The sequence below is a fragment of the Zophobas morio genome, unplaced genomic scaffold (genome assembly GCF_036711695.1).
Source record: "Zophobas morio isolate AGI-343-1 ecotype UQ-CSIRO unplaced genomic scaffold, CSIRO_AGI_Zmor_V1 ptg000007l, whole genome shotgun sequence".
Taxonomy (NCBI): Eukaryota; Metazoa; Arthropoda; class Insecta; order Coleoptera; family Tenebrionidae; genus Zophobas; species Zophobas morio.
Genome location: NW_026972112.1, coordinates 4,186,576 through 4,211,255, shown reverse-complemented (window position 1 = coordinate 4,211,255; position 24,680 = coordinate 4,186,576). Strand labels below are relative to the sequence as shown.

The following is a 24,680-nucleotide window of genomic DNA, read 5'->3' as shown; positions in this document are numbered from 1 at the left end:
ATTGAGATCGGGCGGGTGGGTGGGGCTTCATTTTTGATTTTTTTTCTAAGTATGTATATCTTTTTTTAATAACACTATACTTAAAACACATGGTAATTTCTTGTAGAGAAATATGAACTCTGTATTTAAGCTCCGCCTCCCCGTCTTACGACCAATAAAAAAATGGATCACAATTAAGATGTGGCAGTTGGGTGTGCTTATCCTTTGACATTATTTTCGTAATGTAGACAATCTTCGTTCAATAATAAAATACCTAAAATATTAAATGGTCAATTTCAGGTTAGAATTATGTTCAGCTGTGTCACTACTGTTGCCAGAGAAGTTTTTATTTTTGAATAGTTTCTTTTCTTCTTCGCTTGATTTCTTTTTGCTTTTGGGAGAATAAAAATATTCAATCTCTATTTTTTTCTCATGATAGTGTTTTCTACAATACGATCACGCCTCAAATATATGGATTTTGCATTTAAACTCCGCCCCTCGATCCCACATTGAATAAAAAATTCGGCACAATTGAGATCGGGCGGGTGGGTGGGGCTTTTATTTTGTTTTGTTTCTAGTATGTGTAGTTTTCTTTCAATAACACGATACTTAAAACATGTTTCAAATGGTAATTTAATGTAGAGAAATATGAACTCTATATTTAAACTCCGCCCCCGTCCCACGACAAATAAAAAAGTGAACCAAAATTGAGATGGGGCGGGTGGGTGGGGCTTACCCTTTGACTTTATTTTCATAATATACAAATTCTTCTTTCAAGAGTAAAATACTTAAAATATCAAAGGCTGAATTTGAGATCAGAATAATGTTTTAAGTATCGTGTTGTTGAAAAAAAAAACTATATACATTAAGAGAAAGAAGTCAACGGTCAAGGATTAAGCCTCACCCACCCGCCCCTAACCAATTTCTGAGGAATTTTTCATTTGTTGTCAGTTTGAGGGGCGAAGCTTAATTCCAAAATCCATATTTGTCTACAGAAATTTACCGTTTTATACATGATTTTGCAATTAGGTTTCGTTCTATAATTGAAAAATCCATATTTTCTTGTAAAAATGTACCATTTTAACCATGTTTTAAGTTTCTTGTTTTGAAAAGAAGACTTCGTATATTACGAAAAAAAAAACAAAATATAAGTCTAAGGGGCACATTTGTGATAGCCTCCGGAAAAATCTCGAACTCTAAATACACAAGAAAAGTAAATTACACATACTAAGAAAAAAAAATTAAAACTAAAGCCCCACCCACCCACCCGATATCAATTGTGACTAATTTTTTATTCGATATGAGATCGAGGGGCGGAGCTTAAATGCAAAATCCGTAAGTTCGAGGCGTGATCGTATTGTAGGAAAGACTATTATGAGAAAAAAATAGGGATAGAATATACTTATTCTCTCAAAAGCAAAAAGATATGATATTGATACTTAAAAGATATCTCACATGGTAATTTCTTGTAGAGAAATAAGAATTCTGTATTAAAGCTCCGCCCCCCGTCTCACGACGAATAAAAAATTAATCACAATTGAGATGGGGCGGGTAGGTGGGGCTTATCCTCTGGCTTTCTTTCATAATATACATAGTCTTCTTTCAACAGTAAAATACTTAAAATATCAAAAGGTGAATTTCAGACCAGAGTAATGTGTTAAGTATCGTACTGTTGAAAGAAAACTATATACATTAAGAAAAAGAAGTCAATGATTAAGCCCCACCCGCCCACCCCTATCCCATTTCTGATGAATTTTTCATTGTTGTCAGATTGAGGGGCGGAGCTTAATTGCAAAATCCATATTTGTCTACAGACAATTACCGTTTTAAACATGTTTCAAGTTTCTTGTTTTGAAAAGAAAACTACGTATGTTGCGAAAAAAAAAACACTATATAAACCCCACCCACCCACTCCGAACTCAATTGTGGTGAACTTAATTGCAAAATCCATATTTGTCTACAAATATTTACCATTTCAAATATGTTTGAAGTATGTATCTTGTTGTGAAAAAAGACTAAGTATATTAAGGAAAAAAAAGACTAAATAAGAAAAATAAAACGAGTTCCTATATATGTGCTGAGGAGACAAAATCAGATTTTATTTTCTTTTTTTCATTTTTGTGACAGCCTCCGGAAAAATCTCGGATTCTAAATACACAAGAAAAGAAAACTACACATACTAAGAAAAAAAAATCAAAAATAAAGCCCCACCCACCCGCCCGATCTCAATTTTGACGAATTTTTTATTTGATATGAGATCGAGGGGCGGAGCTTAAACGTAAAATCCATATGTTTGAGGCGTGATCATATTGTAGAAAAGACTATTATATAAAAAAATAGAGATTGAATATTCTTATTCTCTAAAGCAAAACGATACTTATGAGATTCATACTTAAAACAATTTCACATGGTAATTTCTTGTAGAGAAATCTGAACTTTGCACTTAAGCTCCGCCCCTCCGTCTCACGACGAATAAAAAAAGTAATCACAATTGAGATGGGGCGGGTGGGTGGGGCTTCTCCTTTGCCTTTCTCTTCGTAATCAATAAACTCTTCTTTCAACAGTAAAATACTTAAAATATGAAAGGGTGAATTTGAGATTAGAATAATGTTTTAAGTATCGTGTTGTTGAAAGAAAACTATATACATTAAGCGAAAGAAGGCAAAGGTTAAGCCCCACCCACCCGCCCTTATCCCATTTCTGATGAATTTTTCATTTGTTGTCAGTTTGAGGGGCGGAGCTTAATTGCAAAATCCATATTTGTCTACAGAAATTTACGAATTTAAATATGTTGAAGTATGTATTTTGTTGCGAAAAAAGACTAAGTATATTAAGAAAAAAAAAGACTAAATAAGAAAAATAAAACGAGTTCCTATGTGTGCTGAGGACACAAAATCAGATTTTATTTTTTTTTTTTTTCATTTTTGTGACAGCCTCCGGAAAAATCTCGGACTCTAAATACACAAGAAAAGAAAACTACACATACTAAGAAAAAAAAATCAAAAATAAAGCCCCACCCACCCGCCCGATCTCAATTGTGACGAATTTTTTATTTGATATGAGATCGAGGGGCGGAGCTTAAACGTAAAATCCATATGTTTGAGGCGTGATCATATTGTAGAAAAGACTATTATATAAAAAAATAGGGATTGAATATTCTTATTCTCAAAAGCAAAACGATACTTATGAGATTGATACTTAAAACATATTTCACATGGTAATTTCTTGTAGAGAAATCTGAGCTCTGCACTGAAGCTCCGCCCCCCCTCTCACGACGAATAAAAAAATTAATCACAATTGAGATGGGGCGGGTGGGTGGGGCTTCTCCTTTGCCTTTCTCTTCGTAATCAATAAACTCTTCTTTCAACAGTAAAATACTTAAAATATCAAAGGATGAATTTGAGATTAGAATAATGTTTTAAGTATCGTGTTGTTGAAAGAAAACTACATACATTAAGCGAAAGAAGACAAAGTTTAAGCCCCACCCACCCGCCCCTATCCCATTTCTGATGAATTTTTAATTTGTTTTCAGTTTGAGGGGCGGAGCTTAATTGCAAAATCCATATTTGTCTACAGAAATTTACCGTTTTAAACATGTTTTAAGTTTCTTGTTTTGAAAAGAAGACTTCGTATATTACGAAAAAAAAAAAAACAGAAAATATAAGCACCACCCACCCACCCCGATCTAAATTGTGCTGAATTTTTGTATGTATTTTGTTGTGAAAAAAGACTACGTATACAAAGAAAAAAAATAAAAATAGGAACAATAAAACGAGAATGGTGAATATGCATGGCTACACGGTCTTTTTTTAATTTGGCAAAATCATAATTCAGGACATGTACAGAAGAATGGGAACCTATAAAAATTCCAGAAAATAAATACAACACCGAAATTTCTGTTTTAAAGTGAACACAACCTGAAATTCTAATCTGTAAATATTTAACTCAACTTTTGGCTAAAAATAACATTATTTTGATGTTGCGCCCACCAGGATCAGACTGAATGTGTGGAGGCCGTAAAGCTAAAATTCCATTCAACAAATTTTCAGAATGTGCTTGAAAGTGGATTGTGATGTCATTTCGTGTCACACTAATGAACGTAGTTTCTTTCTATGTAATTGAAAATCTCGAAACGCCTTCGGTAGTCTCAATTACAATACCATCATCCTGTACACTTATTATTGACCGATATCGCATCTCACGTGGTTAATTTGAATCGAACCTTTTGAGGTCTGGGACCTAAGGGGTATTTTTGTAACAGCCTCCGGAAAAATCTCGGACTCCAAATACACAAGAAAAAAAAACTATCCATACTAAGGAAAAAAAAAGCCCCACCCACCCGCCCGATGTCAATTGTGACGAATTTTTTATTCGATATGAGATCGAGGGGCGGAGTTTAAATGCAAAATCCATATGTTGGAGGCGTGATCGTATTGTAGAAAAGACTGTTATGAGAAAAAACAGGGAATAAATATTCGTATTCTCTCAGAAGCAAAAAGATATGAGATTGATACTTAAAACACATCTTACATGGTAATTTCTTCTAGAAAGATATGACCTGTATTTAATTAAGCTCCGCCCCCCGCGTCACGATCAATAAAAAAATTAATCACAATTGAGATGGGGCGGGTGGGTGGGGCTTATCCTTTGTCTTTCATTTCGTAATATTACATAGTCGTCTTTCAATAGTAAAATACTTAAAATTTCAAAGGGTGAATTTCAGATCAGAATAATGTTGTTGAAAGAAAACTATATACATTAAGAAAAAGAAGTCAATGATTAAGCCCCACCCACCCGTCCCTATCCCATTTCTGATGAATTTTTGATTTGTTGTCAGACTGAGGGGCGGAGCTTAATTGCAAAATCCATATTTGTCTGCAGAAATTTACCGTTTTAAACATGTTTTAAGTTTCTTGTTTTGAACGGAAGACTTCGTATATTGCGAAAAAAAAAAAACAAAATATAAGCCCCATCCACCTGCCCCGATCTCAATTGTGGTGAATTTTTCATTTGTTGTGAGATCGAGGGGCGGAGCTTAATTGCAAAATCTATATTTGTATAGAAAAATTTACGATTTTAAATATGTTTGAAGTATGTATCTTGTTGTGAAAAAAGACCAAGTATATTAAGAAAAAAAAAGACTAAATAAAAAATAAAACGAGTTCCAATGTGCTGAGGAGGCAAAATCAAATTTTATTTTCTTTTAACACAAATGTCGCCATGGGTCGTTATCTGAACGTGCTAACTAGTGAGTGCAGTATCGAATGGGATATTTATTTACTGTCAAAAACTCTTGCGTTAAAATTTCTAGCTTCCGAAATGGATTGTGCTTCGAAAAGTGTCATTAAAGTTGTAAATTCCATCAAAGCTTACAGCTTATTTTAGAAAAAATGGTGAAAACATGGCTTCTTTATATGTAAATCGTCTTTATCGTACAAGTAAGATGGCTTTCGATGGGTGACGTCTTGAAAGAGTTTTCCAGTTGAAAGCAGAACTTTTGATGTACTTACAAGACGAGAAATCGGAATATGAGAATCTATTTGCCAATTCTCTTTGGTTTCTTAAGCTGGCGTTCCTTGCTGATATTTTCGAACACTTGAATATAGATTATTATTTCTCTAGTCAAAGATTTTTACTTTATTTATATGTTTAAGTTAAGTGTTGAGGCGTTATTTTTGTTTGATATGTTTTTATTTGCGTCCTGAAAGATTGCCCCCGTGGCACCACGTCTTATATATCACGAGACCCCGAAGGGATTTATCGCGTGGGACGTCGTTCCCTTGGTGTGGTGCGTGGATGGGAAGCTGTTCCGAAGGGATAATCACTTACGACATTTTTCCCTTGGCGCCTCTGTTCCCATATGTATTTTTGGGATGATTAATATTATTGGAGAAGATCAGTAAAACCGCCTCCGCTATAAAGGGGTGCTTGTACCCAGAAAGTGGCAACACGAGCGCCACCAAGTAGCTACTTGGTGGCGTTCGTGCTGTCACTAAGTGGCGACATCTCTCCAGGAAGCCAAATTAGTTGCGTTATGAGTCAATGTAAAAGTTGTCGTGACGCCCCCCCGTGGCACTCATTTCGATTCCCGCTGCATGCAAACAGCGCATTCTTTATGCATTCAAAGGCTTCACGTGTCGTAGCAAGGCTCATCAACACGTACACGACCAGCACGTTATCGCAGAATCCATCTCGTTATTAAACAAGCAGGTGAGTGCCTCACTTGAATACAGTTTTGTGTTTAACAAGCGTTTTTCTCCACCGACTGCGGCCTTTGTTGCTCGAGAGACCGTTAAATAATTCACTTCCGAAATTAGACGCTCATGATGCCCCAATCCTCCTGATCCGATTTTTAATTAGCGAGCTTCGACCCGGCTTACCTTTGAAGCTGCTCGTGTAATATCTTGTCGTAATTGTAGTTGGATGGGTGGGTCTGGGCCACTTCATTTCCTGGAGTGAAGCGTTAAGCTCCAGTCCACAATTTCCGTCTCGGTTGGTCGGTTAAGATATCCGCCGGCTTTGATGTATACCTGAGCCTTTAAGTACACGGTTTTTAACTCAATTATTGCAAATTCACGCGTGGGGAATTTCCTTAAGCGGCCTGTGAGGTCTCTACATCCGACTAATCCGTCGCCTTTTGCTCGACGACTAAATGAAACCAATTTGGACGGGTCGTGCAGCTTTCTACTTAATTTAAAGTCGCCGCGTTCTGCGTCATGAAAGCGATTAGGTTTTTTCGGGCATCATGTGTTGTTGCCGAGATTGGGACGTGACAAGATGGAGGGTACTCACCAATGACCGTAAGATTGATGGCAAAATTCCTGGTGGGTGTTGTGCGAAAGTCCACACGACAGCGGTAGATGCCCTCGTCGTTCAGGGTCACCTGGTCCAGGGTGAGGGCGGCCGGTTTTGACACTGTCACGAAGTAGGCCCGAGGGCCGAACACGTTGGGGTCCGACCAGTGGATCGCCTTGGTGAAGGGACGGCCGCGGACGTCAAAACTGAAACAAAACGACACCTATATAGCGACGAATTGAGGAAAACCTGACCCAACTCATTTAGTTATTATTTTTTTTTTATCAAATAAACGGGAAAATCATTGCCGCAAAAGGTATCAAATGCCTGCCAACACAGAAACCTCAGAGTCTCATATTCCAGGAGAAGCAGCTTCCAAACCAGTTAATTATTAATTAATAACAATGTTGCTACAGCATCACGCCGACAGGTGGCACCAGATACAAGTTTTCCCGCGCTTTGTAAGTTCAGCTTCTGTTAATATTAGTCGAGCTTGTAACGTAGAGCTTCGCATGTTATAATAAGAGTTATCGACGTGTACGTACATGACGAACGTGAGCCCCGAACACCATATTTGAGATTATTATCGAGAAAGTGCATCCTGTTATTAAACAAACATTACAAGTGCTTTGACTACCCTTACAAATTTAAATGTTAATTACACCAATATTTGCTCTATTGTGTTATTTTTTGCGGTGGTAATTTATACCATAACAAGCATAAATACGTTATTAGTGTCTGTAATGGTTAGCACAGTGTTTTGTGAGTAGCTTGCGGCAAGTATTACAATAATGGATGTAACATACGCTCTAATTGTTTTGTTATGAGAGAGAGAAATATTACTTTTACATGACATTCGTGGATTATTATAACTACATGGAGAGGATAAGATTTTGATGTGGGTTGTTGTACGTTACGTAATGTTTATTAAATCGTGTTTAAAACATCTTTAGCGCGATTAAATTCCGAAATTTGAATTGTTTAATGGAATATTTTATAACCTGAGTTGCGTATTAAAAATACGTTCGGTTAATGGGTGTTTATACATCGTGTACACTGCTTACAATAACACATTATTGCCATAATTTACGGAAAGTGTTGTGTTTAACTTGCTGAACTATGTGTACGAACTTAAGGCTGCCTATAGGCAAATCGATAACTTACTCTTATTTATTTGTGTTGTAGTTCAGTTAATTGCTACACCGTTGGTGTGTTGCTATTAATAATTTAATCGGTGGATATTTATCGTCGCTAGTGGAATTCGACAAGGTTTTGAATGGGAGCCTAAAAAAATCTCACGATTTTCACCTAGCGTTTCGACGATTTACAATTTTAATAATAATATTGAGAGTTAATGAATTACCGTAGAAGATTTGTCCTAACCCCGACTTAAGCGCGCTCGTTTAAGTTTACCCGGTTATTCAAATCTGTTTTAAAAGTTGTACATATTTTGCTTTTTGTTGTCTTTATACAAGACTTGAAGACATTCATAATTCTATCACGTAACCAGATGAGTCCATACGTGAATAGGTTGTCGAGTTTGTCTTGTTTATTTTGTCTTCTTTGTTTGCGAGTGTCCGTTGATTCAGTTAAGGTATTTGAATAAAAGAATACATTTTAGTTAATTGCTTTAAAATCCAGATAAATTGCTACGATGTAAGCATTAGCCGTAACAGTTTGTTGTGTTTTTGTTGGAGGTAGTTTTTACGTTCAATCCATGAACAAATTAAACTGCTGAACGCAGGCTTCTTCGACTTGTAGAAGTCATTTTGTTGTTTAATTTCGTCGAAAACTTCGACAGTGAGATTTTTCAAAATTTTCATTTTCATGAGAAATGACTTCCCGAAACCTACAAGAACATGTGTTTAGTTAAATTTCGAAAATCGTCGAAAATGGGTTGAAATTTTTGAAAAACTAATAAATTGTAGGCCGTTAAAAAACCGATAATCGTAATTTTTTGTTACACTGACTAGTTGCTAAACGATTTAGTTCTTATTTAAAAAGAAAAAAATAAGAGAAAGGGTGGGTGAGTGGGGCTAAGTTAAATTTTTTCTTACAGAGTCTTCTATAAGCAAGCAATAGCCCCGCCCACCCACCCCTATTTATTCCAGTGATCATTCATAATATTGTCATTTATCAAAATCAGCCTTATCTTAAGAAATACTATCCCCGCCCACCCGCCCTCTATTTTCTTAGAGGATAAGTTATTTACAAAAGTCAGTCCTATATTAACAGGTAATAACCCCGCCCATCCGCATTGTTCTCATCCTAACGATTTTATTTCTGTTTCAGTATCAGATCCATCTTTCATTCGGACTAGATAAAATGAGAGAACGGGTGGGTGGGCGGGGCTAAGTTTAACTTTTTTTTACTGAAGCTTTTATAAGCAAGCAATAGCCCCGCCCACCCACCCCTCTTCTTTTCAGTGATTACTCTTAATATTGTTCAGTCATTTATCAAAATCAGCCTTATCATAACACTTTTATTTTAAAAAGTGACACTTTTTCCCGATGTGCTAATTTCAAAAATAGAGCGTGTTTAGTGTCACTATGCACTATTTTTGAAATATTCGAACTGAGATTCGAGTTTTTTGAAATTTTTAAAGATTGTAATATTTCACTAGGCGATTCTGGAAAAACGGTTGGAGTTATCGAAGAAATGAGGTCGAAAGTGACTTCTGCGGGCCGAAATCTACAAGAAAATCTATTTAGTTAAATATATTGTTGCTTAAAGAAATTTATTTTGGTTATACACTTTTTCCCCAGTTAATTTGGGTTATCGAATTAACTGTATTTAAATATAACAAAATATTTCAAAAATTTTGGTCTGGGACCATCAACACGTTAAATTTTTTTATCAAAAATTTGAGGTCTTCATGATTTTTTAGTTAACTCTTCCAAAATCTCAATTTTTGAATTTTTGGCCGTTTCGTGACCACTTTCCTTGAAAATTATTACAAGTTTTCAGAATCGATAAAATTCAAAATTACAATTAAAAAAAAATATTTTCAAATCGAATATTCGAAAGTCTTGGTCTGGAACTGTCAACACTTTATGTTTTACCAATCAGTTCGAAAGATCTAAACGCCAACATTTTTTTGTGAAGTTTTGGTAAATTTTTGGAAAATCTCAACTTTTCAATTTTGAAATTTTCGACCGTTTCTCGAGTATTCCACGAAAATTACCTAAAGAGATTTTCTTATAATCTTGGACTTGTATAAATTATTTTCGTCTTCGTTTCTATGAAAATTCCTACAATTTTTCCAGAACCGATAAAACCAAAAATTACAATTTTCGAGATATTTAAAGAATAGATTTTTTAAAGTATTTCGAAAAAATTGGTCTGGGATCGTTACCACGTTACATTTTTCGGATTAGCAGTTCGAGATTTATATCCCAGAATGTTTTCTGAATTTTTAGGCAAGTTTTCTAAAATTCAATTCTTCAATTTTTGACCGTTCCCTGAGCACCCGTCGAAAATTACCTAAAGAGATTAATTATCATGCAGAATTCGAGATGGATAAGTTATTTTCAAGTTTAGTTCTGTGAAAATTCGTACAATATTTTCAGTAGCCATAAAATGAGAAATTACAATTTTTGAGATATTTAAAAGGTTTCATTTTCAAAACGAATATTTCAAAAATTTTGGTGTGGCTTCATCAACAAGTAATGTTTTCCAAATTAGCTCTATACGCGAGAATTGTTTGTGAATTTTTAGACGATTTTTTCAAAATTTCATTTCTTCAGTTTTTGAGAACTTATTTTCAGCTTCACTTCTTCCTATGTATTTTTTTTTTCAGAATCGATAAAATGAGAAATTAGAATTAAAAAATATATTTTCAAATCGAATATTCGAAAATCTTGGTCTGGAACTATCAACACGTTATGTTTTTCGAATCAGTTCGAGAGATCTAAACGCCAACAGTTTTTTGAATTTTTGGTTAATTTTTCCAAAATCTCAATTTTTCAGTTTTGAAATTTTCGACTGTTTCTCGAGCACCCCGGAAAATTACCTAAAGAGATTTTTTATAATCTTGGACTGATAGAAGTTATTTTCGTCTTCGTTTCTACGAAAATTCCTACAATTTTTCCAAAACCGATAAAACCAAAAGTTACAATTTTTGAGATATTTAAAGAACGCATTTTTTAAAGTATTTCGAAAAAATTGGTCTGGGATCGTTACCACGTTACGTTTTTCGAATTAGCAGTTCGAGGTTTATATCCCAGATTTTTTTTTGAATTTTTAGGCAAGTTTTCTAAATTTCAATTCTTCAATTTTTGACCGTTCCCTGAGCACCCATCGAAAATTACCTAAAGAGATTAATTATCATGCAGAATTCGAGATGAATAAGTTATTTTCAAGTTTAGTTCTGTGAAAATTCGTACAATATTTTCAGTAGCCATAAAATGAGAAATTACAAATTTTGAGATATTTAAAGGATTTCATTTTCAAAACGAATATTTCAAAAATGTTGGTGTGGTATCATCAACATGTAATCTTTCCAAATTAGCCCTATACGCTAGAATTGTTTGTAAATTTTTAGTCGATTTTTTTCAAAATTTCAATTTTTCAGTTTTTGACAGTTTCCCTAGCACCCGTCGAAAATTAGCTACTAAACAGATTAATTATCCTACAGACTTCGACTTGGAGAAGTTATTTTCAACTTTAGTTCTTTCTGTGAAAATTGGTGCAATATTTTGAGAGCGATAAAATGAGAAATTACAAATTTTCAGATATTTAAAAGATTTAATTTTCAAAACGAAAATTTAGAAAATTTTGGTGTGGCATCATCAACACATAATCTTTCCAAATTAGCTCTATACGCTGGAATCTTTTGTGAATTTTTAGTCGATTTTTTCAAAATTTCAATTTTTCAGTTTTTGACGGTTTCCCTAGCACCCGTCGAAAATTACCTAAAGAGATTAATTATCCTGCAGACTTCGACTTGGAGAAGTTATTTTCAACTTTAGTTCTGTGAAAATTGGTACAATATTTTCAGTAGCGATAAAATGAGAAATTACAATTTTTGGGATATTTAAAAGCTTTAATTTTCAAAACGAAAATTTCAAAAATTTTGGTGTGGCATCATCAACACGTAATCTTTCCAAATTAGCTCTATACGCTAGAATCTTGTGTGAATGTTTAGTCGATTTTTTCATAATTTCAATTTTTCAGTTTTTGACGGTTTCCCTCGCACCCGTCGAAAATTACCTAAAGAGATTAATTATCCTGTAGACTTCGACTTGGAGAAGTTATTTTCAACTTTAGTTCTGTGAAAATTGGTGCAATCTTTTCAGTAGCCATAAAATGAAAAATTACAATTTTTGTGATATTTAAAAGATTTCATTTCAAAACGAATATTTAAAAAATTTTGGTGTGGCATCATCAACACGTAATGTTTTCCAAATTAGCTCTATACGCGAGAATGTTTTGTGAATTTTTAGTCGATTTTTTCAAAATTTCAATTTTTCAGTTTTTGAAAACTTATTTTCAGCTTCACTTCTTCCTATGTATTTTTTTTCAGAATCGATAAAATGAGAAATTACAATTTGAGTAGAATATGTATTTCAAAAATTTCATTTTCACAGCGAATATTTCGAAAATTTTGGTCTGGGATCATCAAAACGTATGGTTTTGGAATTAGCTCGTTGACATTTGTACATCAGAACTTTCTGCGTATTTTTTACCATTTTTCCAAAATCGCAAATTTCAATTTTTGATCGTTTTTTGGAGTTGTTTTCGGCTTTGTTTCTACGAAAATTCCCACTAGTAGCTGCCAAGATAAGACTGATTTTGACAAATGAGGTACCCTCTAAGAGAACAAAGGGCGAGTGGGCGGGGCTAGTAGTTGTTAAGCTAAAACTGATTTTGCCAAATGACATATTCACCAAGAAAATAAAGGGTAGAGATAAAATCAGTCTTATCTTGGCAAGTATTGGCCCCACCCACCCACCCTTTATTTTTTTCCAGGATATGCCATTTGACAATATCAGTTTTATCTTAGCAAGCACTAGCCCCGCCCACCCGCCCTTTATTTTCTTAGAGGGCTAGTATCTGCTGAGATACCACTGATTTGGGCAAATGAGATCCCTCTAAGAAAATAGAAGGCGTGTGGGCGGGGTTAGTGCTTGCTAAGTTAAAACTGATTTTGGCAAATGACATGTCCTCTAAGAAAAGAGAGGGTGGGTGGGCGGGCCTAGTACCTGCTAAGATACGCGTGATTTTGGCAAATGACATCCCTCAAAGAAAATAGGGGGCGGGTGGGCGGGTTTAGTGCATGCTAAGTTAAAACTGATTTTGGCAAATGACATGTCCTCTAAGAAAAGAGAGGGTGGGTGGGCGGGCCTAGTGCCTGCTAAGTTACGAGTGATTTTGGCACATGAGATCCCTCAAAGAAAATAGGGGGCGGGTGGGCGGGGTTACTGCCTGCTAAGTTAAAATTGATTTTGGCAAATGAGATGTCCTCTAAGAAAAGAGAGGGTGGGTGGGCGGGGTTAGTGCCTGCTAAGTTAAAACTGTTTTTGGCAAATGACATGTCCTCTAAGAAAAGAGAGGGTGGGTAGGTGGGGCTAGTACCTACTAAAATAAGACCGATTTTGGCAAATGACATACACTATTAGAAAAAGAGGATGGGTGGGTGAGGTTCGTACTTGTTAAGACTGATTTTGGCCAATGATATATTCTCTAAGAAAACAGAGGGCGGACGACTGGGGTTTGTACCTACTAAGATAAGACTGATTTTAGCAAATGACGTTTCTTCTAAGACATTTAATTAAATTATTATAAGAAAAGACATTAAAGAATCCATAAAACTAAAAATTAATTTTCTCAATTGAGAAATTGAAAAAAAATTATTTTCAAACCAAATATTTTTGGAATTAGTTCGACGAGATCTACATCTCAGAATTTTTTATAGATTTTTGGACCACAGAAAAAAAAGAACACAACGTATGTGTAAATTATATTATTGTTATCAACACTCCGAACAAACATTAATTTTTTAAAAATTTATTTTGAATTTTTTTTATTGTATGGAAACGGCCTTTTTAAATATACTTAATTGATTCTCTTGCCAGCAATTTCAGTTAAAAAAAATAACAAAATTGTGAACTTTATTATGGAAAAAATCAAAAAGTAGGTCAGGTCAGTTCAGGTCAGGTCAGGTCAGGTCAGGTCATACCCACCAAGAAAATAAAGTGTAGAGATAAAATCAGTCCTATCTTGGCAAGTAGTGGCCCCGCCCACCCACCCTTTATGTTTTTCTGGGCTATGCCATTTGGCAATATCAGTTTTATCTTAGCATGCACTAGCCCCGCCCACCCGCCCTTTATTTTCTTAGAGGGCTAGTATCTGCTGAGATACGACTGATTTGGGCTAATGAGATCCCTCTAAGAAAATAGGGGGGTGGGGGTGGGCGGGGTTAGTGCCTGCTAAGTTAAAACTGATTTTGGCAAATGACATGTCCTCTAAGAAAAGAGAGGGTGGGTGGGCGGGGCTAGTACCTGCTAAGATACGAGTGATTTTGGCAAATGAGATCCTTCAAAAAAAATAGGGGGCGGGTGGGCGGGCTTAATGCCTGCTAAGATAAAACTGATTTTGGCAAATGACATGTCCTCTAAGAAAAGAGAGTGTGGGTGGGCGGAGCTAGTACCTACTTAAATAAGATCGATTTTGGCAAATGACATACACTCTTATAAAAAGAGGACGGGTGGGTTAGGCTAGTATCTGTTAAGACTGATTTTAGCAGATGACATATTCTCTAAGAAAACAGGCCGGGCGACTGGGGTTAGTACCGGCTAAGATAAGACTGATTTTAGCAAATGACGTTTCTTCTAAGAAATTTAATTAAATTATTATAAGAAAAGACACTAAAGAATCGATAAAATGAAAAATTAATTTTCTCAATTGAGAAAGTGAAAAAAAAATTGTCAAACCAAATATTTTTGGAATTAGCTCGACGAGATCTACATTTCAGAATTTTTTATAGATTTTTGGACCACAGAAAAAAACACAACATGTATGTGCAAATTATTGTTTATCAACACCCCGAACAAACATTAATTTTTTTAAAATTTATTTTGAATTTTTTTTATTGTAATATGGAAACGGTCTTTTTCAATATAATTGACTTTCGTGCCAGTAATTTCAGTTAAAAAATAAAGATGCCGAGTTTACAAAATTGCGAACTTTACTAAGGAAAAAATCAAAAAGTAAGTAGGTCAGAATTGGATATAGGAGTATTTAAAAATGTCGTCATATTATGTGTTGATTTTCAATACAATTCTCAATAAAAATCGACAAATTTCAACTTGATGATCAACACATTTCTCGTATTTCTTCAAAATGTCGAAAATTCCACGCCTGAACTCAAAATAAGAAAAATGTATGTCCAAAATAATCAGCAAGAGGTTAGAAATGACTTACAGGACTCAATGTCTAAGTAATTTACATTTTTGACTTGAAGTCATAGACTAACATTTTAATTTTTCCAAAATTTTTTTCTAAGTTAGGGGTTCTCCAACATTTTCTTTGGAAATGACCACAGAAGTGACAATTGGTGCTAACCTTGTAAGCAAACTGCGTCTCATTTTTTCGTAGTCTTTTTTCCATCGCTGCGAGGGAAAGCTCCGAAGTTTGCGTAATCTGTTTTTCTTTCAAAGTCCTTGCTTTTTATTATGTTTTTTTGTTTCTAACTTTTCATATTTAAAGCGAACTCGATTCGTAGTGTCCCACTGCAAAGAACATTTGCAAACTAATATCCGTCCATGGGTGAAAGAGATGGCAGCTTTCGAAAGCCAGACTATCTATACTGAAGACGCGTATTTTGATAATGATTAATAACAATAAGGTTTCAGAGGTTACGTTACTGTTGCTTTGTACATGGATCAATATCACTAAAGAGAACTGAAGGTCGCTGAAATTGCTAAGTGAACACTATCTTGTGGTTAAACTTAAGATAACGATTACATATAAAAATACATTTACGTTTTGGTACTAGATTTTAAAGTGGAGTGGTACCTTTTCTAATTATAACACTATACGTTAGGGTATAATATGTCTGGAAAAATATTACCGTGAAGCTAGCAGCCGTAACACTAAAGGCGCAAACCACATTACACACGGTTCACAGACCCTTGAAGGTAAGTACGCCTCTGGTAAGGCAATAAAATTCGTTGCCATCTCTGGCCATATCGTCTCGTGTTAGAATTTAAAATGCACAACCCCTCCCCACTCATTGTTATAGCCGGATATTCCGCAAATCCCTCCCGTATATATAACTATTTGTTTTTATTTGAAGCACAGAACCGTCGATATCTCGGCGAAATTAAAGAAATTCGCACGAAATTGATACATTTCGAAATATGTTAAGCGAGAGTCGATCGTTGGAATGTGATCAAATTTTCAGGAAATGTTCAATTCTGATTCGGCTTCTCCATTACCGACAGACATCGTTTTGGGAAAGTGTCTCGTCTCGAAGACTATAACGTAACGATTTTAAATTGCTAAAGACAATCAAAAATCGAACCTGGAACGCTCCCCCGGCGACACTTACTATTTAGTGCCTCTCCGCCCAAATTATCGGCCCCGAGCTTCCGAATAATGATCGTTTATCAGAATTATAAAGTACGACAAGTGGAATAACGGCGGCCGGGTACAGCTGCGGCCAGAGCCGGCTCCAGGTCGTTGGAGCGCTGCATAATTCCGCGACGAATTATTTAATTAAGCTCCGAAAAACAAATCCATCGCGGCTTTGAACGCAAAACTATCTGCCAGTTTCTAACGTAATAATCGCCACAATACCCGAAAAGCGAATCGATCGCGGGTTTTGTTCATTTGGCGGCGTTTTTCATCGGAGGTCGCCGGACGGCAGATATGCGAGATAGTGGTGCACGGAACACAAAGCGGGCCTGTATTTCATCGCCTAACTTAATGAAAGAATACCCAGAGCTATTATTTAGAATGGCGGATAGCGGCGCTCTCGTCGCTGGAACGAGCCTGTTTAAAATTAAACCGGAACAGTTTAATTCGTATTTGTCACAAGTATGCAGCGTTTGATGGCTTCCGCATTGTTTTACGCCGCTTATCGATGTTCACGGGGAAAACATTCGGATATGGCGGTGGGAATAATGGAAGTGGAAAAATGCGACCGGGTAATTGATGTCTATGGGGGTGCGGCAATCGCCGAAAGCTCGTTTTGTTTTGAAGAAATTCGGCGTTTGTTGGAGCGGAGGCTTTGACGAACGGTTATCGGCTTAAAGTGATCGGATCGGGGACGGCTGGCGGAGGCGCAAACAACCTGAACATTTTAATTGATTAGGAATATAAAAATTTATTTTTCGAGGTTTGACAGGCATTCTAAGGCTGCTCGTATTGTCATAAAGGTTTACATATTTATTTATTACATAACCCTTGAATTAATTTCGCCCTTGATACATACATTAGAAATAGTAAAAGTGACAGTAGACACATACATAATTGTTTTAGTTTTTAGTCTCAATTTTCTGTCAATAAATTAATATTTGCACAGCAGACTTTGTGACATCCAAAGAAAAAAACAGTTGAAGTAAAAATGTAAAACAAAATTAAAATCTGAGTGAACTTCCTTATGGGACAATATATTTCTAAAGAAACTATGTAGATGTATCTATCTGAACTTAATATAACAATGCAAACACAAATTTAAACCGATTTAAACACTCCTGTTTGGATCAAGTTTTCCGTATTTAAATTTTTCCATAAATATACATTTTTCTTTGTTGTCGGAAGAGTTGTAAGGAATACAAGCATAGATCTGTGATATAGGTAGAATTTCCGATAAGAATTAATAATAGTTTCAGGCAGATTTGAAAGATGAAAATTTGAGAAAAATGGTGGAGGCGCCAGGATAAGAAAACATTTTATCAAATTATTTATTTAAAATGAATTGATAAATTTCCTTATGCAAGAATATATTTCGGAGAAAATTATGCATTTGCTGAAATGTCTTGACATCTAATTGAAAGAACACGAATTTTTTTCCGTTGTTTGAAGCGTTAAATGGAAAGAAACCCATAGATTCGTGATTGGAAGAGGAATTACGATAAAAATGTTATAATTTTACCCAATTCTGAAAAAAATAAAAAATTGTCAAAGAATAGTGGAGGCGATGGGATAACAAAAAATTTAAAATGATTTATTTCAAAGATTTAAGTAAACTTCTCTCGTCGCCTGAGAACTTGTTTGATCCAGAGACCGGAGCGCGCTCAGGCGAATGTCGACTATAAGCGTTCAGAACTTCAGCGGGCAATAAGTAGTTATTATTTAGATGCTTTAATTTACAAACATAATAGCACATGTTTCACTTAATTTGGACATGCAACTGCTTTTTTTTGTTTAAAAAATCGGGAAATCTAAAAATAGAAAAGTCGAAAAATTTTAAAAATCAAAAAGTCGAAAAATTTAAGATATAGAAATAGTACTGAAGAACTGAAAAATCGAGAAATCGAAAAATCTAAAATTTAAAACCTTGAAAAATTGAAATTTCGAAAAATTGGAAAATCTAAAATTTAAAAATCGAGAAATTGAACGGTCGGATAATTGAAAAATTGTAACATCTAAAATTTGAAAAATTGAAAATTTAAAAATTCCGAAAATTGAAATATAGAAGAACTGAAAACTCCGGAAATTGAAAAACTTAAAATTTTAAATATTGAAAAGATAAAATATCGAAAAGTATAAAACAGTGGAAAAATTGAAAAATCCAAAGTTGAAAAAACGAAAAATTGGAAATCCAAAAAGTAAAATGTTGAGAAATTGAAAAATCCAGAACTCAAAAAATCGAAAATTCGAAATACTAAGAAATCCAAAACTCAAATATCGAAAAATTGAAAAATAGAAGGAAAATTGAAGAATTGAAAAACTGAACAATAGCAAAATTGAACGAAACATCCAAAAATTAGGAACTTAAAAAATTGAAAATTGAATTGAAGAACTGAAAGATCGAAACTTTGGGAAGTGCAGAAATGGTAAAATCAAAAAATACATAGATTCATTAAGAAATCGGAAAACTGAAAATTCAGAAATGTCAAAATTTGAAAAATTAAAAAATATTAAAAAACTGAAAAATCGAAAAATCTAAAATTTGAAACATTGAAAAATTAAAATATCGTAAAATTGAAAAATGGAGAAATCCAAACAACAAAAAAATCACAAAAATAAAAATTCGAAAAATTAACAAATCGAGAAAGCGAAAGTCGAAAATTCAAAAAATTGGAAAACTGAAAAATCGGATAATTCAGAAATCGAAACATCGAAAAATCGAGAAATCAAAAAGTAAAAAATCGAAAGACTGATCGAAAATTTGAAACATCAAAAAATTCAAAAATTGAAACATCGAGAAATCGAAAAATCAAAAAATCGAAAGTCGAAAAAACGAAAAATCGAAACATTAAAATTAAACTCGAAAAATCGAAAAATCTAGAATTTTAAAAATTGAAAAATTAAAATATGGAAAAGTTGAAAAATTGAGAAATTCAAATATAAAGCAATCGAAAAATTGAAAATCCAAAACATAAAAAATTGAAAAATCCAGAAGTCGAAAAATCGAAAAGTCGAAGAAACCAAGTAGTGAAAAATCTCAAAACTGAAAGAAATATCCAAAAATTAAGAAATTAAAAAATTAGAGAATTGAAAAATCGAAAAACCAATAAAATAAAGTTGAAGAACGGAAGAATTGAGGAACTGAAAAATTGAAAGTTTGAGAAGTCGAGAAATCGAAAAATCTAAAATTTAAAACGTTGAACAATTAAAATATCGCAAAATTGATGAATCGAGAAATCCAAACATTAAAAGTTCAAAAAATAAAAATTTGAAAATCGAAATCCAAGAATCGAAAAACTGAAAGATCGAGAAATCGAAACTGCAGAATTTAAAAACTTGAAAAATCGGGTAATTGAAAAATCGAAACATCGAAAAATTGGAAAATCGAAAAATTCAAAAACTAAGACATCGAGAAAACGAAAAATGAGAGGATGGAGAAATCTCGATCTAACAATTTTTGTTTCGATTCATTTTTTCTTCTTTCTCTTTTTCGTTTCATTAATTTTTTCGAATTTTAATTTTAGTGTTGCAATGTTTCAATTTTTCGTTTCTTCAGTTCTTTGATTAGCAATTTTTTGACTTTCCAATTTTCCGATTTGCAATTTTGCAGTTTTCAAGTTAAAATTTTTCAGTTTTTCAATTTTCTAACTATTGAATTTTTCAAATTTTAGATTTTGCAGTTTTTCGATTCAAAATTTTCCAGTTTTCAATTTTTAATTTTTCAATGTTTCGATTACTTAATTTTTCATTTCTTCAAAATTTTCAATTTTTGATGGTTTAATTCTTGGGTTTTTCGAATTTTCAATTTCTAAATTTTTCGTTTTTTCAATTTTAGATTGTTCAGTTTCTCGATTTTTAAATTTTTCCTTTCTTGAATTTTTGATTTGTAATTTTCCTAGTTTTCATTTTTAAATATGTAATAATTAGTATTACATATTTAAAATAAGAATTAGAAAAATTGAAAATTTTATTATTTTTAAAATTTTACACCTTTTGAATGTGAATATTTTAAAATTTTTCTAATTTTTAATTAATGGCTGTTAAAACTTTTTCATGGTTTTGATTTTTAAAATTTGAATTTCTCGACATTTAGTTTATCAGTTTTTCAAGTTAACAATCTTTGGATCTTACAAATTTTGGGTTTTCCAATTTTACGATTCAATCTGTTTTTTTCTTCATTCCAATTTTTCGATTAATTAATTTTTTTCGATTTTTAATTTTGGTTTTAGTGTTTCAATTTTTCGTTTTTCAGTGCTTCGATTAGCAATTTTTCGACTTTCCACTTCTTCGATTTTGCCATTTTTCATTTCTTGGGTCTTGCGGGTTTCCAATTTTCCCGGATTTTTCAGTTTTTCGATTTTTCAACTTTTCGATTAAAAAAAATGGAAAAGAGTCAGATTTGTAAAATTGAAAAATCAAAAATGAAATTACGAAAAAGTATAACGTAAAAATCCAAAAATTGGAAATCAAGAACTTGAAAAATTGGAGAAAGAAAAAGGAATTGGTAAATCGGATAAACACGAAATTGCAATATTGAAAATGTAAAAAATTGGGAAAACAGGAAATTGAAAATTCAATGAGCGGAAAATTTAAAATTATTCAATTTTCCAAATTTTCGACATTTTAATTTTTCAGTTTCCCGTTTTTACAATTTAAAGAAAAAATCATAAAATCGAAGGAAACGTTGAAAAAAATAGAGGAAATGAATAAACGAAAAATTCTGATATAAAATGAAAATTAAAAAATTGGGAAAATGAAAAATAAAAATCAAAAGTCGAAAGCAGAGGAGAAAAGTTAAAAATTGAAAAATTGATAAATCCAGAAACTGAAGAATCAAAACATCGAAACATCTATATTCGATAAATCGAGTAGTCAAAAAATTGAAAAGTCGAAAAATTTCAAAAAAGGACAATTGGAAAATTGAAATAAAGAACTCGAAAAGTTGAAAAATTGGGAAATCGAAGTATAAAACAGTCGAAAGATTGAAAAATCTAAAGTTTAACGATAAATTGAAAATCCAAAAAGTAAAAAATCGAGAAATCAAAAAAATCCATGAGTTCAAAAATCGAAAAGTTGAAAAATCGAAATATTGAAAAATCCCATAACTGAAAGAAATGTCCAAAAAACTGAGAAATTAAAAAATTGGAAAATTGAGAAATCGAAAAACCAAAAAAAAAGTCGGAAAATCGCTTAAAAATTCGAAAATTTGAAGAATTGAAGAAATGAAAAATCGAAACTTTAGGAAGTCAGTAAATGGGAAAAAAAAAGATTACTTCAGAAATCGGAAAACTTAAAATTTAGAAACGTCAAAATTTGAAAAATTGAAAAATCGAAATATTTAAAAACCGTAAAATTGAAGAGGACCAAAAAATGAGAAATAGTATCATTGAAACATCGAAAAATTGGGAAATCGAAACATAAAAAAAATTGAGAATCCGAAAATTTGGAGAATGGAAAAATTGAGAAATGCAAAAGCCGAAAAATCTCAATGGCGTATTTATAAACCACAAGTTAAGAAGAACTAACTCGAAACGGTTTAGTTCTTCGTCGTGGATGTGTATCAGATCAGCTCTAACGAATGTCCGCTTATAGATAAATCGCTTAGAGTCGCTATTCGCCTGAGTGGGCTCTGGTTTGTAGATCAAACAAGTTCTCAGGCGACGCCCTATGGAACTATATATTTCACAAGAAACCACATATCCAAAAGTGTTTGGAGATCTAAAGGTAATATAACAAAGCAAACACATTTTTAAACCCAACTAAAAACCTCTCATTGGACCAATTTTGCCAAATTAAACTTTTTCCATAAAAACGGATTTCTCGCCGTTAATTGAAGGGTTGTAGGGAGAGAAACATAAATTCACGGTCCAGAGGGAATGTTCGAATCAAGTGTCATAATTTTATTACACTAGTTTGAAAAAATAAAAATGTGCCAAAAATGGTGGAGGCGCCGGGATAAAAAAAATTAAAACCATTTATATTAAAAGTTCTGGTAAGCTTCCTTGGAACAATACATTTTACAGGAAACAAAAACCTCTCATTGGAGCGATTTTAATTAGCTATTCAAGATGGAAAATGTATTTTTTTATAATTTTTTAAAAATAATAATTTGGACATTATAAACAAGTTCCCTCTGTTCTCTTATTTTTGGGATACCATTCGGTTTTGCTGGCTAATTATTGCAAAAGTAAAACATCAGAAAACATAATTTTGCCGTTTGTTTGACCTTTCTTACTCTGCATTGCGCCCACCAGGATCAGGATGAATCTGTGGAGGCAGCAAAGCTAAAAATTCCATTCAACAAATTCTGAATGTTTTTGAAAGTGGAACGTAATGTCATTTGGTATCACATTAATGAAACATAATATCTCTACATGTAACTGAAAATGTTGAATTGCTTCTGGTAGTCTCAATTACAATACCACCACTCCGTACACTTACTATTGACCGATATCGCATTTCCTATCGTTGATTTCCATCAAGAGTTACTAAACATTATCGTCATTTGTGATTTATATATTATTAAATTAATTCATAATATGTTGCAATACAACAATAAAAATTTGAGATGACGTCATTAAACTGTTGGTGGGGGTGAACAGTTCGTAAAAAACCGGATGTGAATTTGCGTTACTCGTGAGGTAGACGCTTCTGCAGAGCCGATAGGAATTTTTTCCCTATCTCTGTATTCTGCTACAGGCGACTCGTTTAATGGCAATAAGCGAACTTTCAAACTTTCAATTTATGTTGTAGCAATGTTTCCTACAGGCAAATTGTAACTGTCACAAGTAAAATGGCTTCAGTGCTTTTGAAACGGTAAAATGATTCTTTTTTGAGGATCGATTGATACGAAGTTTGCAAATGACAGCGCCACAGTATTGAATATTGTTGCTTTGATTGCTACACAAATAATCCCGTCGGTATTTTCCTTCTGCGTTGGATCAGATAGAGTACCGTATAAAGTAGTGGAATATTCATTCGGTAGTTATCCTCTCATTATGCGCCGGGGCCTTTTCGGGAGCCGTTCTTAAAGAGCGCGACTTTTTAGAGGCAATATAAATAAAGGCGAATGTCCCATTAAAATCCCGTTTTAATTCGGTATTTTTCACGAGTCGGATTCCCGTCCGCCGTACGATATTAAAAGGGATATATTCCGCTTTTAATCAGGTCTTTTGATTCCGTCTCGATATACTTTTAATAACGAGCCACTTGAGCCTTTTATATACGAGGCGAAATACATAAACCTCTAACTCTCATAAACCAGAATATCGGTCTTAAAACGTTCATTAGGTAAAATTCGGTCTGAATAGTCCTAATGAATGGTTTAATGGCACGTTTTACGGTGTCTCCACCCTCCATCCGGTTCCGTGCGGCTCTTCTATCTCAACTTTTAAATAACAATTGGGTATGAAAGTTGGAGCGTTAATATTGAAGGAAATCTCCCGCAAATATGTCGGAGCGAGGAGCCTCGGGGGAGACATCTAGGGCACAAGAGCTGCAACCCTCACCTGTATCTCGCCTCGTCACGTAACTAGCCAGACACACAGCACTTGAGACCAGATATCACCGTCTAAACTGCCTTTACGTGCAAATACTCCTTTTACAAGCGACCAGTCGTCCGTGAAGTGGCGGGAATTATCTCGGATATTTGCTCCTAAATGCCATACATTACATGCAAAGTAATGGCAGGAACACGACCGAGCACAAAGGAACCGAAAACTAATTGTCTTCCACCTCTGCACACATTCCAAAAATCCGAACCGAGACGCAGGGCCAAAATGGACGCGGCTCGGTTTTAGCATTCAATTGAGTCGAAGGAGAACAAAGGAAATGCGCTCATTTCACTAATGTGCGGAGGGGGGAATGCCACAGCAAAATGTCAAACACGAAACAGAAAAAATCACCAGTAGCTTTGAAAACGACGAAAACAATAATAAACAATGTTAGTGTTCTTCAGGGCGTCGTCTGGGGTCTGTTACTTTTCATTACATATATGAGTGATATTATTGACTTTTAATTCTTCGATTGTCGACACTAGTTCCAGTTCTTTTCGTTTGACCAGGCCTCGCATTAAATATAAAGAGAAGTGAACAGCAGCCGCTTTGTGGATATTTCGGAAGAATTACAGCTCTACCATAGGTGGCAGTTTTCGGCTCCCCGAACACGTACAGACCGCGATTAGGTTCGGCTTTTTGTACAAAGCTAATTCTTCAGCCGTTTCAGAGTTACGAACTTAACCTTTGAACTTTATTATTTGTGGATTTGTAGGGTTGCATTAAAACAAATTGAAATTCGCTACGAGCCCTCTGCTAATAATCTCCCTCCAT

General features: G+C 34.0%; 1 protein-coding gene across 1 annotated transcript in view; it reads right to left on the bottom strand.

Moving 5' to 3' along the window:
* LOC135124266 (hemicentin-2-like) overlaps positions 1 to 24,680 on the bottom strand; it is a 379,948-nt gene that overhangs the window by 107,098 nt on the left and 248,170 nt on the right. Inside the window, exon 3 of the mRNA XM_064049205.1 lies at positions 6,772 to 6,980. Within this exon, the coding sequence (XP_063905275.1) occupies positions 6,772 to 6,980 (209 nt within the window). The remainder of the gene's footprint in view (positions 1 to 6,771; positions 6,981 to 24,680) is intronic.